The sequence below is a fragment of the Camelus dromedarius genome, chromosome 5, assembly GCF_036321535.1.
Source record: "Camelus dromedarius isolate mCamDro1 chromosome 5, mCamDro1.pat, whole genome shotgun sequence".
Classification (NCBI taxonomy): Eukaryota; Metazoa; Chordata; class Mammalia; order Artiodactyla; family Camelidae; genus Camelus; species Camelus dromedarius.
Genome location: NC_087440.1, coordinates 71,847,439 through 71,866,603, shown reverse-complemented (window position 1 = coordinate 71,866,603; position 19,165 = coordinate 71,847,439). Strand labels below are relative to the sequence as shown.

At 45.3% G+C, this 19,165-nt stretch overlaps 1 protein-coding gene across 2 annotated transcripts in view; it reads left to right on the top strand.

The window, feature by feature from the left end:
* The window catches only part of POMT2 (protein O-mannosyltransferase 2), a 41,210-nt gene that overhangs the window by 9,309 nt on the left and 12,736 nt on the right, over positions 1-19,165 (top strand). For both annotated transcript variants that reach the window (XR_010381045.1, XM_031454119.2), the window contains exons 3-11: positions 1,963-2,067; positions 3,818-3,926; positions 5,658-5,766; positions 7,468-7,627; positions 8,938-9,044; positions 9,686-9,768; positions 12,185-12,294; positions 16,215-16,281; positions 18,468-18,537. Coding sequence is in view for 1 of the 2 variants with exons in the window: in XM_031454119.2 (XP_031309979.2) it covers positions 1,963-2,067; positions 3,818-3,926; positions 5,658-5,766; positions 7,468-7,627; positions 8,938-9,044; positions 9,686-9,768; positions 12,185-12,294; positions 16,215-16,281; positions 18,468-18,537 (920 nt within the window). In the remaining variant the exon portion in view is untranslated. The remainder of the gene's footprint in view (positions 1-1,962; positions 2,068-3,817; positions 3,927-5,657; positions 5,767-7,467; positions 7,628-8,937; positions 9,045-9,685; positions 9,769-12,184; positions 12,295-16,214; positions 16,282-18,467; positions 18,538-19,165) is intronic.

The following is a 19,165-nucleotide window of genomic DNA, read 5'->3' as shown; positions in this document are numbered from 1 at the left end:
ATTATTTGACCTCTCTTCAGTTTGTGGGCATATATGTTATTTCCAGTTTTTAGCCACTACAAAAGCTAGTGCAATGAATATCCTTGTACATTTGTCTTTTCATAGTTGTGCAAGTGTATCTAAAAGAGCCTCCACAGCTGAACTGAAGAGTCAAAAGATACACCCATTTAGATTTACATTAGAGATTGTTAAGCTCTTCCACAAAAGATGTTGTAATAATATCTACTCCCACCAACAGTGTACGAGGGTGCTTGCTTCTCTCACATCATTGCCAGCTCTGGTATGATCAGACTCCCAAAACTTTGCCAATTTGAGAGTTAAAAATTATATATCACTGTTTTTTCATTTGCATGTCTTCTGAATTAGGTTTAACATGTTTTTCATATGTTTATTAGCCATTTGTGTTTTATTTTCTACAAAAACATTTTTCTCATAGGTTGCTCTTATTATTGATTTGAAAGAGTTATTTAGTTAGGAAATTAGCTTAGAGCTTCTTTTTCTGAGCTACTTTTAACCTATGGGAACTGAATTTTGAGGGCTTATTAGGTGCTTGGCATAGTGCCTGGTGTTTTACCTATAGCATCACCTCTAAGCCTCACAACCCTGTGCAAGGAAGGTTTCATTCTTGTAGCTCAGAGATACGAAGTATCGTCCACAATTAGAAAGCTAGTATGGGGGCCACTGAGATCCAAACCGTCTGTGCATTTCTTCACTCTACCAGAGCAGCCAGGCAGTCTGGAAATTTATGCCAGCACCAGGCAGGCTTGTCCTCTTGAGATCCCAAGTGGGAAAGGACATTGATTTCATTGTCACCTGTCAGTTTTAGTTCACCTGGGTATTTGGATGACTCTGTCTTTTCAATACCTGATATGACTTTATATTAAGTTAATTAATATTAAATAGCTTTTGGACCCTGGGATTCTTCTTCTTTTTTTTTTAAATTAAGGCTTTATAATAATTTACTGCTGAACTTTGGTTTCTATACCTTGTCATGGAACCACAGAAGAGTGACTCTGTTTAAAACTACTTTGAGAAAAAAGTGAGTTGGTTAGGGGTCCAAATCCACACCCTCACAAGCAGTGTCTCTGGGAAGGGCTTTCCCTCCACACAGCCTAGCCGGAGCACAGGAGTCAAGCTGAGGGAGCTTGGGTGGTTACACTTGCTTAATATTTGCTGACAGTTTTTACATTTTAGCTGCTTCTGATTACTTGTTTGGAAAGAACTTTACAGTGTTGATTGTCAAGGAAAGACAGAGATGAAGAGGCTGATCCTCTCGAACATTTTGAAGGATTCACAACACACAGTCTTAGTTTATGGTTGATTTATTCTGCTTTGGGATGTGCCAGAGTGGCCTCCCTTTGGAATACTGGAAATAGGAGAAGCCAGTCTCCGGCCTTTTGGCATTTTTTTCCTCTGGGACTTTTCTCTTCCCCTCTGGGGAAATGAATCTGTCTTTGCTTTCCGCTTTCCATTTTCTTCCCCTCTCTCTATTCCTGGTGTGTAAGGATTTGGCCAGCTTCCTCCCTCCTCATTCTGACCTGGAACGTCACTCTCTTTTCAGTGGACCAGTCTCCCAGGAATCAGCCCCTGTCCATGTCCTCCCCCATGAGCTGTCATGTTTTATTCCATAGCAAATTAAAGAAGTCTGAATGAGAGAGCCTCTCACTGGCCCTGCCCTTCGAATTGTGAGAATTTTTTTCTTCCTGAATGCTCAGTCTGCACTGTTCCCAAGAACTTGGCCTTAACACAAGAGAGGATTTGTTTCAAGCAATGAGCCCTGTAGACAAAAGATTCTTTGCTCTGCAACAGCTGCTGGAGAAAATGTCACATTGGTAGCTCCTTCTACGGACAAGTTGTCAGGGGAAGCCAAGGTCTGGGTGCAGCTGACGAGGAGTTCAGGGGGCAGAGGAATCTTCTCTCAGAGGTCTCTCATCTCTTTGTTTGTTCTCCTCCTCTCCTCAGATGCTGATAGGTCTTGCTGGCTACCTGAGTGGATATGATGGTACCTTTTTGTTCCAGAAGCCTGGGGATAAATATGAGCATCACAGCTACATGGGAATGAGAGGGGTAAGGCTGCCTGACTGAACCCTGGGGCCACTCTCAGCCAGACGTGTCACAGTTGGAAGCCCTGGAGTGGTGGCAGGTGTAGGCAAAGGGACTTTGGGGTGGTGGAGGGAGGGTGATTGGACCCATGCCCTGTAGAAGAGATTCAGAACTGGGGTGAAAGAAAGCAAGAAAGGAGCAGGAGGCCACAGATAATACAGCGATTATGTAGGTAGGAGCCAGCCCACCCTGTCACTTGTTACCCTGCCCACATGAGCCATCAGATTTCAGATCAGAGGGTGGCCTGGAACTCAGGCAGCCAGGCGTCTCCTGCAGCCCCAACATGGGCCTCAGCATATTGGCAAGCTACACGTTCTTCCTCTCTGTGGCCACAATTGCTGGGGTGTTGTCTACCTCTGAGGGCCTTTATGAACACTTCAGCATCCCCACACCCCTGGCACCAGGTTCCTACTTCTTTCCCCGTGGCACACACAGAGGCACTCACAGAGGTTTTCCAGTCTTTTAAGGGAAGTGTGTATTTGCCTGGTCCCTCTGTGTCCTGAGTCCCAGCACCAGCCTTGATGGAGCATGGCAGAGCCTAAACACCCAAATGTCTGGGGACCCCGTACCTGTAGCTAAATAAGACTTGTAGAAACTGTCCTCCAATGTGGAGTTCTCAGCAGGTTGTGTTTACAAGCCCCTTTCCTTGAGGTGCTCAGAGCACTTTAGGTAAATACCACGTGATTATTTGGGCTGATCACTGGATGATTTGTGTGGTCATAACATACCATATAAACAAGGAGTGTCTGCTACCCTCAAGTTCATATTCTTAAATGATTCTATGTCTTCCTAATGACTTTTGAACACCACATAGCATACATAATTGGGTAAAGGCCTGACTCACCGTGAACTTGCTGTGAAGAAGGCCAAATATAACAGCCCTGTTCCCTTTCACACTAGGCACATTGCTTTCTGCTGACAAAAAGTGGCAATCCGAATGTGAAAATTTCTATTCTCCTGGGCTTGTCTGTTTACTTTTGATGGACAGAGTAGGGGTATGGAGAGAAGGCTGAAAGTTAAAACAAAATAAAACTGAAAAAAACTCCAGATGCTGAAGTGTCAAGCAGTCTTTTTTCCAAAATCAAAATACAACCTGTAGATTAAAGAGTGATTCCTGGTGTGATTGAAGAAAAAGGCCAAGGGAGAAATAACAGAAATAACTATTATTTAGAAATAATATTTCTAAAATACTGAAACACCTCCGGAGAGGTATTTCTCAACTTGCACCCAGTTTTATAACGGAAGCTACTATTTGTCAAGTACTTTCTGTGTGTTAATAGACTTTAGCTCATTTAATCTAAAGAGTAAACTCTATGAGAAAGGAACTTTTATTTTTCACATTAGACAGGTGGGGAGGCTGAGATACCGAGATGTGACTCTCTCAAGGTCACAGCTAGCAGTGATGGGGCAGTCCAACCCCGGAGCCACCCACCTGAAACCAGTGTGCCGTCCTGCCCTACCTTCCTGCCTGAACTTTGCTGATTTTGTGTCAGTGCACGAGTTCGTGCTCAATGGGGATGTAAATGTTGCTTGATTTGATCTTTCACTGTTACACCACCCCTTTCATATTTAAACATATTCCAGGTGATTGTAGGCCACTAAGACATGCCTTCATCAGGGTCCTCCATCTTAAACATTAGTTTGTACCAAGTCAAGTAGGTCCCTGATGCTTAGCTTACTTGCTTACTTGACTGCTTCTCTTTTCCTTCCACAGTTCTGTGCGTTCCTTGGCTCTTTGCTGGTCCCCTTTGCCTACCTCACTGTACTGGAGCTGTCCCAGTCCCTCCCGGCAGCTCTGCTCACGGCTGCCCTCCTCACCTTTGGTAAGTTGTCCTAGACTGCCTTTCTCGGGATATTGACTGCCACACTATGAATGTAGCTGGAAATCAGTACATTTAAAGATCCTATCCATGGGCCTGGTTCTTAAGTAACTTTAGGATTGGGTAAATGTATTACACATCTCCTTTCATTCACTAGTAATACATATATAAATACTTGTATGTAGCAAGCGTTTATATTATTACAGGGGTGAGTTGGCATGGGTAATCCTAAGGAATAGATTGTCTCCAAGTTATCCACCCTTGAGTTTGGAATGGATATTAAGTTTGTGTGGGCTTGTGTGTGTGTGTGTGTGTGTGTGTGTGTGTGTTTGAAGGAGGCTTATAATTCTAATTCTGCTTCTCTTAGGTTACTGTCAAGATTAGTTTGCATTCCTTAAACTAATTTCAATTTCATCTGCAAGGGCAGATGCCTCAGAAGTAGCTGGGGGGCAGAGGGTAACAAAATGGGAACTTAAATTATTTCTGTGGATAATCCTCACCTGGATAATTGAGAGCTGATCCATAGAAATTGATCCTGTTGCCAGCCTTGCTTTTATGAAAGTGAATTCATGACCTCATAGAGCTTAACATGTAAAGAAGTCTAGACCAGTTTAGGTGATTATTTTAGGGGTAATTCTGGCTCTGCTTTGACATATGTGTTGCAAGATTATAGGGTTTCTAGAGGACTGGTGGCTTTTTCCTTGGGTCTTTAATTTTCCTCTTCAGTTATTCATTTATTAATTTTTCATTCAACAACTATTTTCAAGCATCTACAGTGTTAGGCCACTTTGCTTGGCCTCAGAGGATACACTGATGAGACACTGCTATCATGGAGCTTACTCACTAGTGGGGCAGACAATAAGCAAGCAAGTAAATTAGTAAGTCTGTAATGTAACACCTTAAGCAGTAAGTACAGTGTAGAAAATAGAGTAGGGTAAGGAATAGAGTAATGGGGAGTGATTCTGTTTTAGGTAGGGTGGTCAGTGAAGAGCCCCCTGAGGAGGTGGCCTTGAGCAGAGACTTGAGTGAAGCCAAAGATTAAGCCATGCAGTGTCTGAGGGAAGAGCGTCCGGGTAGAGGGAACAGCATGTGCTGTGGTCCTGGTGCAAGGCAGCACTTGGTGGATTCAGGAAACAGCAAGACGACCGATGTGGCCAGAGTAGAGTGAGTGAGGCAGAGGGCATTGGGAGAGGAGGTTGGTTAGGTAGGGAGAACATGAAGGCTTCGGTGGCTGTCTTGAGGAGTTTGTTAGTCTGAGTGAGACTGGAAGACACTGGAGGTCTTAAGCCTGTGCATGGTATAATGAAATTTTGTTAAAAAAAAAAAATCACTTCAGCACCTGCATGGAGAATCACCTCCCAGTAGAGTTCATGTGAAATGCCAAGCTCCGATCCTGGGTTTGTGTAGTTTGTGGCTACTTAAGCATGCTGGCAGAACTCCCTTTTTGATGGTGGAAATTAGCAGGAGACTTCATCTCAGGACCACTCTATCTGAATGAATGACCTGATCCTTTTTTGGGTCAGGGGCCTGGGAGCAGTGTGAGATATTCTTTCGTATCACTGAGCTTTGGTGTACTCCACCTTCCTAAAGACTCAGTTGCCACCTAATCTTGACTGCACAAATGCTTACATGCAATTCAGCACAAGGGGGGCTGTTTCTTATTGCTGGGATGTTTGGTTCTCAGGGGGCCCATCTCTGAGTCCACTTTTTGACCACTGAGCTCATGTTTTTCAGACACAGGATGCCTCACTCTGTCCCAGTACATCCTCCTTGACCCCATCTTGATGTTCTTCATCATGGCTGCCATGCTGAGCATGGTCAAGTACAACTCCTGTGCCAACAGGTCAGAAACACCATCTTTGGGAGGGGGTGTCAGAAGCTGTGGCAGCTCTAGCATTTCTATGATGTCCAGGGACAGGGTGGGTGTGGTACCTAGAGGACTTGTCTTGAAGCTGAATTTAAGGCAAGCATACTTTAAAAAAAATTTTAGATTGCCCATTTTAGATCATAAAAATAGATTTGTAAAAATTTTCTATAATACTTTTATTTTTGCTTTACATAAGACTAAAAAAAATCAATTATCTTCTCCAAGAGTATTGTTATTATTTTTATAATGTGGGTGGATTTTGGTAGGGTTTTTGGGGTATTATGGAAGGGTCCTAATGCCTTCTTCCACCCCACCATCTTCCAAGCTACTTGTCGGTACCAATGCTGGTTAGGAGATTCTGGGAGAACTTTATCCTTCACATTCTCCATGCTAGAGGGGAGGGCACCAGAACAGATGTTACCTGGGAACTGCTTGTCTCCCCACCCTCAGTGATTGCATCCAGTCCTGACCTAGTGATGGGGACAAAGTATATAAAGTCTGGCTTGAAGGGTCTATGTCAGTCAAGAGGATCCCTGCAGGCCCTGGTCAGTTATAAAGCTGTTCTGGAGGGTATGGCTTTCTTCCAGAATAGTCTTTTCCAGATCATCCTTCTGCCTCTGAGAGTAAAATAGGTCATTCATACTATTCAGACTAAAAGAGCAGGCTCTGCCAAGGCTTTTCCAGAAGTCACCTTGGCTTCACCAGGGCCAAGCAGTGACCACCAGCTCTCTCTGGTTTGGGTTATCTTCCACTGGTGCCACAGCCTCTTCCACCTGCCATTTCTGGAGTACATACTATGTGTCAGGTACTGTCCTAGTTGCTGGAGGTACAGAAATATGTGGGCCTCGGTTGTTGAGGAGCATTCCCGCTGGCAGGGAGGCAGCCAGGTAGGTGTTGGAGACTGCAGCACAGAGAGCTATGTGCTCGAAGTACGGCAGACCTTGGCACCAACTGCTGGGCTTAGAACCGTGTGCCACTGCTTGCTGGCTGTGTTACCTAACCTCTCTGTGCCTCGAGCTCCTCGTATGGAAGAAGAGAAGAATGACAGGATCTCCCTCTGTGGGGTTATCGTGAAGGTTACAGAGTTAATACGTGTGAAGTGCTTGGAACAGTGCCTGACACATAGTAAACCCCCAGTAAGTGCCGGCTCCCACGGGGTCCAGGGTTGGCACATACGAGGGGGCTAAATGAATATGGCGGGCTTCTCGGGACCTTCCTTTTACTTCCGCGTGACTGGTCACTACTAAAAAATAAGCCTCTTCCTTACTTGAAGCCCTATACTTAGCCAGGAAAGCGGTGCCCTTCTCCCCAGAAGAATGACCTCCTCACTCTCGCACTGTGTTTCCTGCGGTTTCAGGGGTTTCACAGACCACATCCTCCTTGCTGAGGTTGGGAGCCCTCAAGGAGAGGCCACAGCACAGCCTCTCAGTGTCAGAAAACCTCTGCCCTTCCCCACTGCTACTCTTGCAGTTTTTTTAAACTGAAGTAATGTCGATTTACAATGTTGTGTTAGTTTCTGGTGTGCAGCATAGTGATTCAGTTATATATATATATATAATGAAAAAGAATATATATATATTCTTTTTCATTATAGGTCCTAGAGATTATCATACGAAGTGCTCTTGCTTCTGAGCATGGTTCAGCTACCAAACTGAACTCTGTCTTGTTGGTTTTCAGGCCCTTCTCTGCCCCCTGGTGGTTCTGGCTCAGCCTGACTGGCATTAATCTGGCTGGTGCTTTAGGGGTCAAGTTTGTTGGCCTCTTTATCATCCTGCAGGTGGGGTGGAACACCCTTTCAGACCTTTGGCACCTGTTTGGAGACTGCAGTCTTTCAATGGTGAGAACCCAAGTGCTTGTAGGAATGTCTTTGCTCCCCAGTGTTGCTCGGCAGAGCCAGCGGCTTTTCTCCGCTTCTGCTGCAGGATCAGAGCGGCTGTGTTCTGGGCCCGAGGTGGCCTGGATCCACTGCCCTCTGTAGGGGACAGGACAGTGGGGAGTGGGCCATGGCTGACAGGCTGGAGAGCTATGAAGGAAGAGGATGGAATGCCATCCCTAGAATTCTCTTTTGGTATTTGTTCTTCCGTTGGTTTTTAAACGCTCTACAAACAACTTACTCAGGGGAGTCTGTCCAGCTGGGCTCTGTGGCAGACGCTGACTACGTGGGACTTTAGGTGGAATTGGTGAGATGACTTCCTGAAATTATAGTTTTCTTTTCCTGACCCAAGGTCTCCAGATCTGGAGGCCAGCAAGGGCCTTTACGGTTTATTACAATATTATTATTTAGGAGCTGACCCTGTCAGGCACTGTGCAAAATGCTTTACCCTCATCATCCCATTTCCTCCTCCTAACAATCCCATGAGGTAGGAAGTTATTACCCTCTTGACAGATGAGGAAATTGAGACCTGCAGAGGCAGTAACGTTCCCAAGATCATGCAAGTAGTAAGAGGTAAATCTAGGATTCAGTCTTAGGCGAGGCTGACTCTAGGCCTGAACTACTTTGCTATAATGCTCTCCATCACCTCTGAACCAAAGTCCCAGCAAGTTCATTCAGAAGACATAGACCATCCACCATGCAGATGAGTGAAACAAGATTCCTGCCCTCTAGAGACAACACAGAGAGAGAAATACAGAAGTAGGCAGTCATAGTCTAGCCAGCAAGTGCTGTGAAAACACAGAGGAGGGCATAAGCCTGGTCAGGCAATCCAGGAAGGCTTCTGGGAGGAAGCTGAGGCCCAAAGTTAAGATAAGGAGCAGCTATCCATGTGATGGGCGAGGCTGGCACAGTGCAAGGAGCATGGGGAAAGTGCAGGGAGTCAGCATGCCTGGGATGGAGAGGGACTGATGAGTGACGATGCTGAAGATGCAGGCAATGCCTTGTAAGCAGTTCCGTGACACCCCAGGGTCCTGGGTGAGGGTCTGACCAGATGGGGGAGGGTTGACCCATTTTTAACCCCCTGCAGTGTTTGGTTGATGGGATGTTATGGAAAGGCTTAGGGTTTCCACATACTCTTCTTTCTTGAAGGCCATTAGTTTTTCACTTGTTTATGATTATGACTTATACATAAAACCTTACATAGAACATGCACGTTAGGCATAGGAATAATAAAGCTTCCTATGCCCAGCACCCTGCCCTGGCTCTGTTTGCAGGTGACTATGGGAAAACACCTGACCGCTCGCATCCTGTGCCTCATAGTGCTGCCAATGGCTCTCTACACAGCCACTTACGCCATTCACTTCATGGTGTTGAGTAAAAGGTACACCAGAGTCTTTCCAGCATCTTGCTTTTGGTCTTCCTCTTGCCTCTATGCCCACGGATGGGCCGTGTGATTTCCTGGGTCTGTGGTTGGGATGATAGGAAGGGGGACCCAGGGTTTTTTTTCTGTTTGTTTCCTTGTATGTTTTGGGTACCCTGGCCTGAAGGAAGAAAAGACTTTCCTAATAGCCAAACTGCCCCTTATCCCTAAACAAAGTCCCTCGTGCTTACCAGGGATGGGCCACCATGAGCATGTGCAGTTGGAGTGGGGATAATAGCACCAGCAGCAGCTCCCATTTAACAGGTCACTGCTACATATCAGGAGCTGTGTTCAGCATTTTGTATACATTAACTCAGTCATGATAGTTCTTTTGATTTTTTAAAATCCCTGCTTTATAAATGAGGAATTGAGATTAAACAAGACCAGGTATCTCCCGAAGTTCACCTAGCTATCAGATGACTGAATTGTGATTTGAACCCCAGCTTCTCTGACTCCATCACCTGTATCTGCTACGTGATACTGTGCTGCCACTTGGCTGTACTTCTTTTAAACGAGCTGTGCAGAGCTCATCCTAGGGCTGCCGGGAAATCACAACTTCACTCCATTAACTTCACTCTCTTCTGCTCCTCCTTTCCTCACAGTGGTCCTGGTGATGGCTTCTTCAGTTCTGCCTTCCAGGCCCGGCTTTCAGGAAACAACCTTCACAATGCTTCCATCCCTGAATGTGAGTGTCTCTTGGCCTCTATGAAGGTAGAAGGGCAGAGGGATTCCTGGGAGTTGAATTGGAAAAGATGATATGGTAGCCTTTTTTTTTTTTTTTTTGAAGTTATGTTTTATTTGGCGGGAGGACTAGAGCTCAGATGACAGCCTCTCAGATTGCTCTGAGGGACTGCTCCAAAGAGGTAGGGGAGGAGCTAGGATATATAAGAGCCTTACAACAAAGACCAGGTAGCTGGAACAATGCTAGGTTCCAGTCTTTTTTTGATGGTTGTTTAGCATTCAGTTGTGGTTTCATTGTAGTTGCAATGAGAGGCAAGCTCGTGGTCCTACCACTCCACTATCTTGACTGGAACTCTCATAGCGTTTGTTATTTTAGCCCATCAGTGGCAAAGTGGGAGAAAGGTCTGGTGATATCTGGTTTGAGCACTAAGAGTGAGTGGAGACACAAGAAGTACAAAGGAAGATGTCCTGAGCAGTGAGCTCTTTGAGCCTAAAGAATAACTTGTCCATTATGGCTGTGGGAAGCCCAGCAGAGATAAAACTTCAGGACGAGTGGTCAGTTCCCACCACAGTATTCTGTGACTCACATCTATTCCCTGTTCACAGAGAGTAACTGAGCAAGTGTTAGCCACCTTGGGGTCTGTAGATGGATGCCCTCCAGAGTATAGAGTCTGGAGGAGAGGATCTGTATATGATATGACCGTATGTGTCAAGTATATAAAGAGGGAATGCAGAGCTATGGGGATTGAAGGTATAAGAGATCACGTCTGCTAGGGGGTTGGAAGGGTCAGTGATAGAGTAAGTTGCCTTGGAGTCAGGCCCTGGAAGAATGGGTAGATGGAGGGGGAGGAGAGGGCATTAAAGCAGAAGAGAGAGCATAATCAAAGCTAAGAACAGGGCAAAATTTAAGGCCCAGGTTATATGCAGAAGAATACTGGAAGATAAGGTTGAAAAGATAGATTGTTCCCAGGTGATTGCTTCTTGGAGGTAAGGACGATGTCTTTTAGTCTCTCCAGGACCTAGAGCACATGGGCCTGCCCAGACTGTGGAAAGAATGAGAAATTAGAAAGCATGCAAAATGTTGGTTTGGAAAGGCAGATATTGGGTTCCACATTAGAGAGGTTGCCTTTGAGATGCTTGAGGAAATCCATGCAATGGGGCCAGTGGGTGTGGGGCTGAAGTTTTCAAAGAAGGACTGGCCCGGTAAAGGAATAGTCGATGCTGCGCAGTGGCTGTGGTAGAAAGAGGACGAGAATGGGGCGAGGTCAGGCCTCTGGGGAATGCAGGAGGAAGGGGGCTGTGCAGGAGCCGTCCATGAGGGAGTGTGGAGTTGAGAAGAGCATAATCAAGAAGCAGTGGCAATCAGCAGCGTGCAGGGCTGCATGTGTTGGCCAGCGCGAGGACTTAGAAGGAGGGAGCTGTGGGATCAGCAATGCCTACTTGTTACTTAAGGCCTAGCTCATCAATGCTGTCTTCCATCAAGCCATCTTCTTCTTACTCTTGGGGCAAGAATTGTCCTGCCCTGCTCTGGGCTCCCTCTATGTCACACATTGTCGCATCTTTGCTGGAGCGTTTGCCCATTGTCGTATGCTCATCAGTGTGTGAAGCCATCATCCCCGAGACTGGGCTCTGCCAGGGCTGCAGCCAGGCTTCCTCCCCATCTGGGTCTGTGTGTAATTGATATGGTCTGCTGCCCAGAATGAACGAAGAAAGAGAGGAGCAGCCAGCACCTGTGGAGGGAGACTGTTTTGTGGGCGGGGGGAGTGGCGGGGCAGCCAGGTTGCAGGGCATGGAAAAGAGGGACAGTAATAAGGCAGAGGGCTTTTCCATAACCCAGGGCGGGCGGGAGGGAGGAGGGGATGGTTGTTCTTGAGTAAACTGTTTACTGTTGATTTTTTAAAAATTTCAGAATAAAAACCCAAAACGCTACTGAACAGTTACTGCATATGGTACTAGATTCAAAAGGCACAAAAGGATATATAGTGAAAAATCTGTCTTAGCAGTCTATCTCATAATGTTACATCTTGGAGAACGTTCCAGATGAAGACATAAAATGCTTCTTTCTTCTTTGTTCCACTGAATGTATATAATAGACCTTGACTGAAGGACCAGTTGTTTCTCGGCTTTTGCTATTAAAAACAGTGCTTTGGTAATAACATTGTTAATTCCCAGCTTCTTCTGAAGTCCTTAGGAGGAACGGGAGGGGAGGGGAGGACACAAGTGAGAGCAGGTTGTGAACTCCCTCTTGAGTTGACTCCACTGGAGGGAGAGGGCGACCATGCATCTTGCCTCAGGCAGTCCTGGGCCCAGTAGAGTCTGGCAGAGGGTTGGTGATTCCTGTGGCTTCAGAGACCCCTGCAGTGAGGGCCAGCCTCTTGCAATGTGCCAGCTCACACCCTCCGCTCTCTTCCTCCTCCCAGACCTGGCCTATGGCTCCGTGATCACTGTGAGGAACCTGCGGATGGCCATCGGCTATCTGCACTCGCACAGGGACCTCTACCCCGAGGGCATCGGCGCCCGCCAGCAGCAGGTCAGTGAGTCCTCCGTGCACTTGTGTGGTAGCTGCGCCAAACTGTCGGCCGTGACTGAACCCGCTGTTCTCTTTCTGGCTTCCCATCCCTTGCCCAGACCGTTTCCTCTGCTTGAAACATCCTTCCTCCTCCTGCACCCTTCTCCGCTTTCCTCTGGCTAACTCCAGCCTCTTTAGGCTTCAGCTGAGGATTTCCCCTTTGACTACTGTGACCCACCTCTACCTGGTCCTGAGTTGGGTGCATCCTGTATGGGAGGCTTTGTTGGCACCCTTTACAAGCCCATGTGGTAACCCTCTTCACATTGAATTGTGAGTGCTTCCTTCCTCTTGTCTCTTTGCTGCTTGATTGCTGGCTCCTGGAAAGCTCAAATCCCTAGCACACTGCTCGGTATGACGTGGGTGATGAGTAGAGTGCAGTGATTATAAGACCTGGCAACCAGACTAGTTTATCTGGGTTTGAATCCTGGTTTCACTGGAGTGTGGCTTTGAACAAATTCCTTAATCTTTCTGTGCTTCAGTGGGCTTGTCTTTGAACTGGGGAAAATAAATAGTGCTTCTCTCCATCATAGGGTTGTTGTGAGGATTAGGTGAGGTCACACATGTGGAGTGCACACTGGAGGGTTAGCCGTATCATCTGAATGAGTGAGCGCCACATCTGCTTCCAGGTTAAGGAGTGTGAGGTGTGGCTGTGGTGGACGGTGCCTGAGAGGGAGGAGGGTCCGGAGAGGTTGACAAGGCCAGGCTGTGGAGAGAACTTACATGTTACTGTAGATTTAATTTTGTTCTGTAGATATTGCAGAGGCATTGAAAATTATTAAGAGAGGACAAGATGTGATTAGATTTCTAGTTTAGAAAAACAGCTCTAGCAGGAGTGTGGTGGATTGGAAGGAGGAGCAGACTGGAGGCAATAATCATGACAAAGGATGGTGAACAGAGGCAGAGACCATGGGGAGAGAGGTGGGAATTCAGTCAGGAAACTCTGCACAGGCTGAATATCAGGGCCCGGTAACTGATAGATGTCAGGGATGAACAATGTCCAGGTCTGTAGTCTGGAGGTCACGGTGGGCATGTGACAGTGCTGTTTCACCATGATGAGAAATAGAGGAGGAAGCATGCTTTGGAGATGAGTTTTCTTTGTGCATTTTGGGTCTGGGGCTTGTTTCAGGAATGAGCTGTGAGTGTGTAGCATACGGTTGTTAGTGACACAGTGGGATGGGTGACATTGCTCTGAAAGGGTGTGCAGAGGGAGAATGCCAGTGTAGGAGCCTGGGGGAGCAGCAGCATTTAAAGCAGAGTTCAGGGTGCTCAGAGTGGCACTGGGAGAAGAGGCTGAGCAGACAGGGAGGATGGAGGAGAACAGGAGGAGAGTGCAGGGCAGAGAGTCTCCATGGAAAGATGTGAGCAGTTCAGGGCTGAGAGACCTCAGAAAAGGTGAGGACGGAAAGGAGACCTTTGAAGGGCAACATGGGAGGCCTCATAACTCTGACAAGGATGGCTTCCGAGGGCAGGAGTCTCAGCTGCAGTGACCTGAGGAGAGGAGAGGTGAGGAGGTGGAGACTTCAGGGCAGGCTGCTATTCTGAGAAGCCTTGAAGAGAAATCTCTCTTTTCGCAAAATGACCAAAATCTTTACTTTGTGGAAAGCTTTTCTTCTCAAAATATTTAATTGTTATTATTTCCTTATTTACTAGAAAGTTGTCCCAGAGTATTGGGTTTTAGTATCAGTTTCTCGTTCTTGACTCTCCACTTCTCTTTAGCCCAGTGGTTCTTAGGCCCAGCTGAACTTTAGAATTCACTGGAGACTTCTAAAAATTTCTGATGCCTGGGGTCCACCCCAGAGATTCTGACTTGATTGATCTAGGATGGGGCCCATGCATTGGGCATTTTTGTTTTGGTATTAACAGCTCTCCAGAAGAGCCTAATGTACAGCCAGGGCAGAAAACCACAGCTGGCTCTTCCATGGTGACACCTTGCTGCCGGTGTTACGTTGGAGATAAAGTTACAGATGTGGTGACTAGGAACATCTATACTGTGCAGAGGGAGACAGGGGCCACGTTCTGAAAGGCCCTACTACACATTTGAAGCCCATGGGTGGAGGAATGAAATGGTGACAGTGATATAGAGAGAGCGCGAGAGGCCAAGGGACAGAAGAGTTTGGCTTTGTCATTGACTGAATCCCTGAGCCTTTCTCAGCCTGTGTCTTCATCTGTAAATTGGAGGGATTGGACTCAATAACCTCTAGTAGCCCTCCTTCCCCTGTAGTTTAATGTCTTGTCAACAACTTTAGGTCTCGATTTTTAAATGTTTTTAAAGTGTAACATTTATAAAGTAAAATTGGAAAATATAGAAAAGTATAAAAAAGAAAACAAAAGTTACACATAATCTGAGGACCAGTGTTTATCCTCGTAGTTTGATGTACAACATTTGATTGTAACAGGGTACCCATGTTCCTAGGAGGCCTCATATTGAAAATTCCATTGTAGAAAGAAATATTTCAATGGAAAAAAGAGGCCATGGACTATACACACAAGAACTAAGTGATTTTTCTAATAGGAATTGTTATAATAATGATTTTTAGGGGAAAAAAAAACCCCAACAACACAGAGCGCATACCCCAGCACCGCAAAACCCTAACATCCTTGAGCAAATTCAAGGCAGACAAACTAGATAGGTATAGCTTTTATTTAGGAGTGTGGACTTAATTTCTCCATGGCTACCACAACTTTTAACTTCTTATATGTTCTTAATACCATTATCCCTAATTTTTTTCCTAAGAAAGCAAACACTGAAACAAAGCAGCCATAAGACACGCATAATATTTTTTCTACATGCTAATTCCAAATTTCTTTGCAAATAAATGTCATGTTCTGTCCAGTTGGAGTTATTAAAACTCACATTGCAAGAGAGATGCCTTTATTTCCGTTGTTTCTGGGTGTTTATGTGTTTGTTTACATAATTAGCATAATTGTATATCTATAGCCTCTGTCCTGGGAGAATTGGAATTAGCTGCCTTAATTTGAATCCTGTCTCTCCAGCTGACAAGCTGTATGACCGTGAGCAAATTACTTAACCTCAGTTTCCTTGTAAATGAGGTGGGGATAACCATAGTACCTGCAACACAGAGATAAGACTTGCTGGGTGCTTAGAGCAGTGCCTGGTGATAAACGGTAGCCATTTTCAATATCAGCGTTTTATAAGCCTTTTCCAGTGCTGATAAAAAATGCACTGAAACATTTTCTGTGGCTATGTAATAGTCTTTCCTGTGGACATACCATCATGTTAACTGTTCCTCTAGTTATTTGTTTATTCTGACATTTATACTGTTTCCAAGATTTTTGCTGTTAGATTAATTGCAAGATTACATGTGTGTGCACACACACACAATTTAAAGAAAATCAGTAATTACAAAATGGCTATGGCTAAAACTTCTAAAACTTCAGACTTCGAGGATAAGATATTAATAGAGCTTTTTAGTTTCATTTGGTCATATTTTAGAAAATACAATAGTATGAATTTTTCATTTAGAAAGTTTGAGGCTTCATTTAGAAAGTTTCAAGTCTTAATGACTTGAAAATGCAGTAAATCCTCTGTGTGTGCTATAGATTGGGTTACACAAGGTATCATGGTTCCTCCTTCTAGGAGGCTGGAACTTGAAAGACAAGATGCAGAGAGATACAAAGAGACAAATCAATGAGGCTATTGTGGGGGAAGGCCTCTAACTGCAGAAGGAAGGAGAAAATCTCACTCACCCAATGCTACTTCTGAGCCCCATCAGGAAACATGGCCCCTCGGGTTGGTGTCTGGGGATTCTGAAAGAGGCTTAAGCAATATTGGTTTGCTGTTGATTGTCCTGTGGCTGACTGTGCTGATAGTGATGATCTTCTCCCTCCCATCTCCTCCTCCCTCCCCTGCTCCAACCCAGGTCACCACCTATTTGCACAAGGACTACAACAACCTGTGGATTATCAAGAAACATAGTACAAACTCAGGTAATTTGGTAGAGAACTGATGCTTCTTGTATTATTATTTACTCTGATCCCTCCTTAACATTTCTCTTACCTCCAAAAGAATAGTCCTGGGATGGGCTTTCCTGAGCATTCTTTGACATCTTTACTGATCTCAAATATCTTTTCAACAGTTATATATATTGAGCACCTGTTGTGTTCCAAGGTCTGTTGTTGTAATAGGGATAAGCCGTGAGCAATACAGATAAGATCTCACTCTTAGAGCTGTCATTTTGAAGCCAGAGAGCAGGCCGAGGCTCAGACTTAATCCAGAAGAGGTTAGCTGGGCATGAGCCAGGAGCACACAGCGGCTGATCTCATGTCTGATTTAGAGCACACCGAGCCTTGCAGACCCCAGCATATGGTGCAGCTCAGGTTGTCTTGATATGACAGAGTGCTGCTGCCCACTGGTCGTCCCTGGACTGGGCCAGTCAGTTGGAGATCTGTGGGCCTGCCAGCCCTGTGACTGGGCTTGTCTAGACTGGGGCCTCCCTCAATGCCTGAGCCTTTGCCTCTGACTGGCCTGGGCAGAGCTGCTCTGAAGCACACTTACCTGGCTCCCAGGGCTTTATGACAAGGGCTATACTCTTCTGCTTTTTGGTTAGATAGCACCCTAGCTGCAGGCTGTGCCTTCTGTTGCAGTCAAGAAGAGGACAGAGGGCATTTCCCACTCACCTTCTGGCCCCTGCTGATTGTCCTGTGCTGCAGGTGTTCTCTGTAGCTCCTCGGCCAACACCACCTGGCTCAGCCTGTCTCGGTTCAGCTGCTCCTGGCCTTTGTGAGGAAGTGGGCGATGGCTCATCTAAATTTACCTTCTCTGTTCACTTTCTCCACCTCCTCTTATTGCCGTGGTTTTTAGGCTAGAAATATGGTCTTCATGACCACTGTCTGCCTCCTGCTCCTCAGTAATATAAATTATGACACCATTGGGCAGGGTCTATTTCTGTATTCCTATAATACTGGTATTGATTGTGTTTTGATCCAATAGGCCAAACACAAGTGGTCCATTGCCATGAGGGGTTATGAAGGAAGACCAGCTTTGCTCTGAAAGTCATGTGGACATGGAACAAAGCATGAACATCCCTGTTCTGTTATTTTGTTGTGGCTTCCATGTTAAGGTGGCTGCATTTCACCCAGCAGCTAAGGATTCATGTAAAGGCAGATCAGTATAAGAAATTAGGGAGGTGGGAACTGTAGACTAAGGGCTTCGTGTTCTTGGTGGCCATCAGTGACCCTTCCCTACAGATCCATCTGAAGTAAAACCTCTCTCCCATTGACTTATTTGATTTGTCATCTTGCTGATTACTCTTTTTAGGAGACCTTAGAAGGCAGTGTAGGAATGGGCATTTCTGTAGTTCTCTAATTCTCTTGAGAGCCAGTGATTTGTGCTGACAAAATTTGTCTTTCCTGACCATGAGTGTCAGTGTCTACTGCTTGGGACAGAAATTTGCAAGGATCCTTCTGTGTTGGTGTGATTACTGCCAACTGATTTTCCATTGTCATCACTTTCCTAGATCCTGATTGGTCTTGATTTCTCATTGATACAGAGGTAGTCCTTTCTTTCATCATTTCATCATTTTCTTTGCCTCACATTTGTCAAGTCTATTGCCAGAGACAAGATAATGAGTGGAAAATTTTTCAGGGTTTAACATTTGATTTTGAGGAGAGCTGGGCAAATGGTCATTTGCATGAAATTAATATTTGGAAGGATGTATTTTTACTACTAAAAGGAAATCTTATTATTTAGCTTCCCAGCTTAAAAGTCCTCCAGTGGGGGCTTCAGTACTTGTCAGATGAAGGCGGCACTTCCTAGCCTGGCCCCTCTTGTTCACACCCTCACCTGTTCCTACTCTCCTTTCTGCCCTCTCACCCTAACCATGCGCATTCATTTGCCATTCATCATGAGTTTTGCTGTTTCATACCTCTGTGCCTTTCCCCAGCCTGTTCACCTGACGAAATTTTCCCTCTCCTTTAAGAGTCTCTCCAAAGGTTATCTCTGGAACACCCTTCCCTAATCCTCTGAGACAGTTAGGGGCTTTGGTCCCACAGCACTCTGTCAGTACCTCTAGCACATACATGTCATACTCTGTCTCTTTACCAGTAGGCCCTCGGTTAATACCAGCCTAATGGGTGAATGATTTCAGACATCACTGCTTGTTTCTTCTTGGCAGATCCCCTAGACCCTTCACTCCCCGTGGAGTTTGTGAGACATGGAGACATCATTCGACTAGAACACAAAGAGTAAGTAAATTTGCTGTTTGGGATAAATGAGTGGTATGGACACCAAAGGTAGGGAGCTTTTTTTTTTTTTAATATTTTTTTACTCAGTTATAGTCATTTTACAATGTTGTGTCAAATTTCAGTGTACAGCACAATTTTTCAGTTATGCATGAACGTACATGTATTCATGGTCACATTTTTTTTTCTCTGTGAGCTACCACAAGATCTTGTATATATTTCCCTGTGCTATACAGTATGATCTTGTTTATCTATTCTGCATATGCCCAAAGCTTCTTAAATGGCTACCTTCAAAGAGATGTAGGAGTCTGTTTCTGAATATGGCAAAGTAGTTCATTTAACTAATGTTCTCACTGAAAAATAACTAAAAGTGCTGGAATAATGTAAAAACACCTTAGAAGCATCAAAGAGCTGATAAGATAGTGAGGAGGTACTGGGTCAAAATCTCAGTGAAAGACGGAATCGAGAGAAATAAGTGGGGCACTGCAACCACTTTTGCCCTTGATCCCACAATCTTGAGTTTTGATCTTTGGTCTTCAACTGCCTCTTGAGAGAAGGAGGTTTAAAATCAAAGCGCTAGGCTCACCTAAAGTGGTAGATAATATGATCTTTCCCTAAATTTGTAACCCCA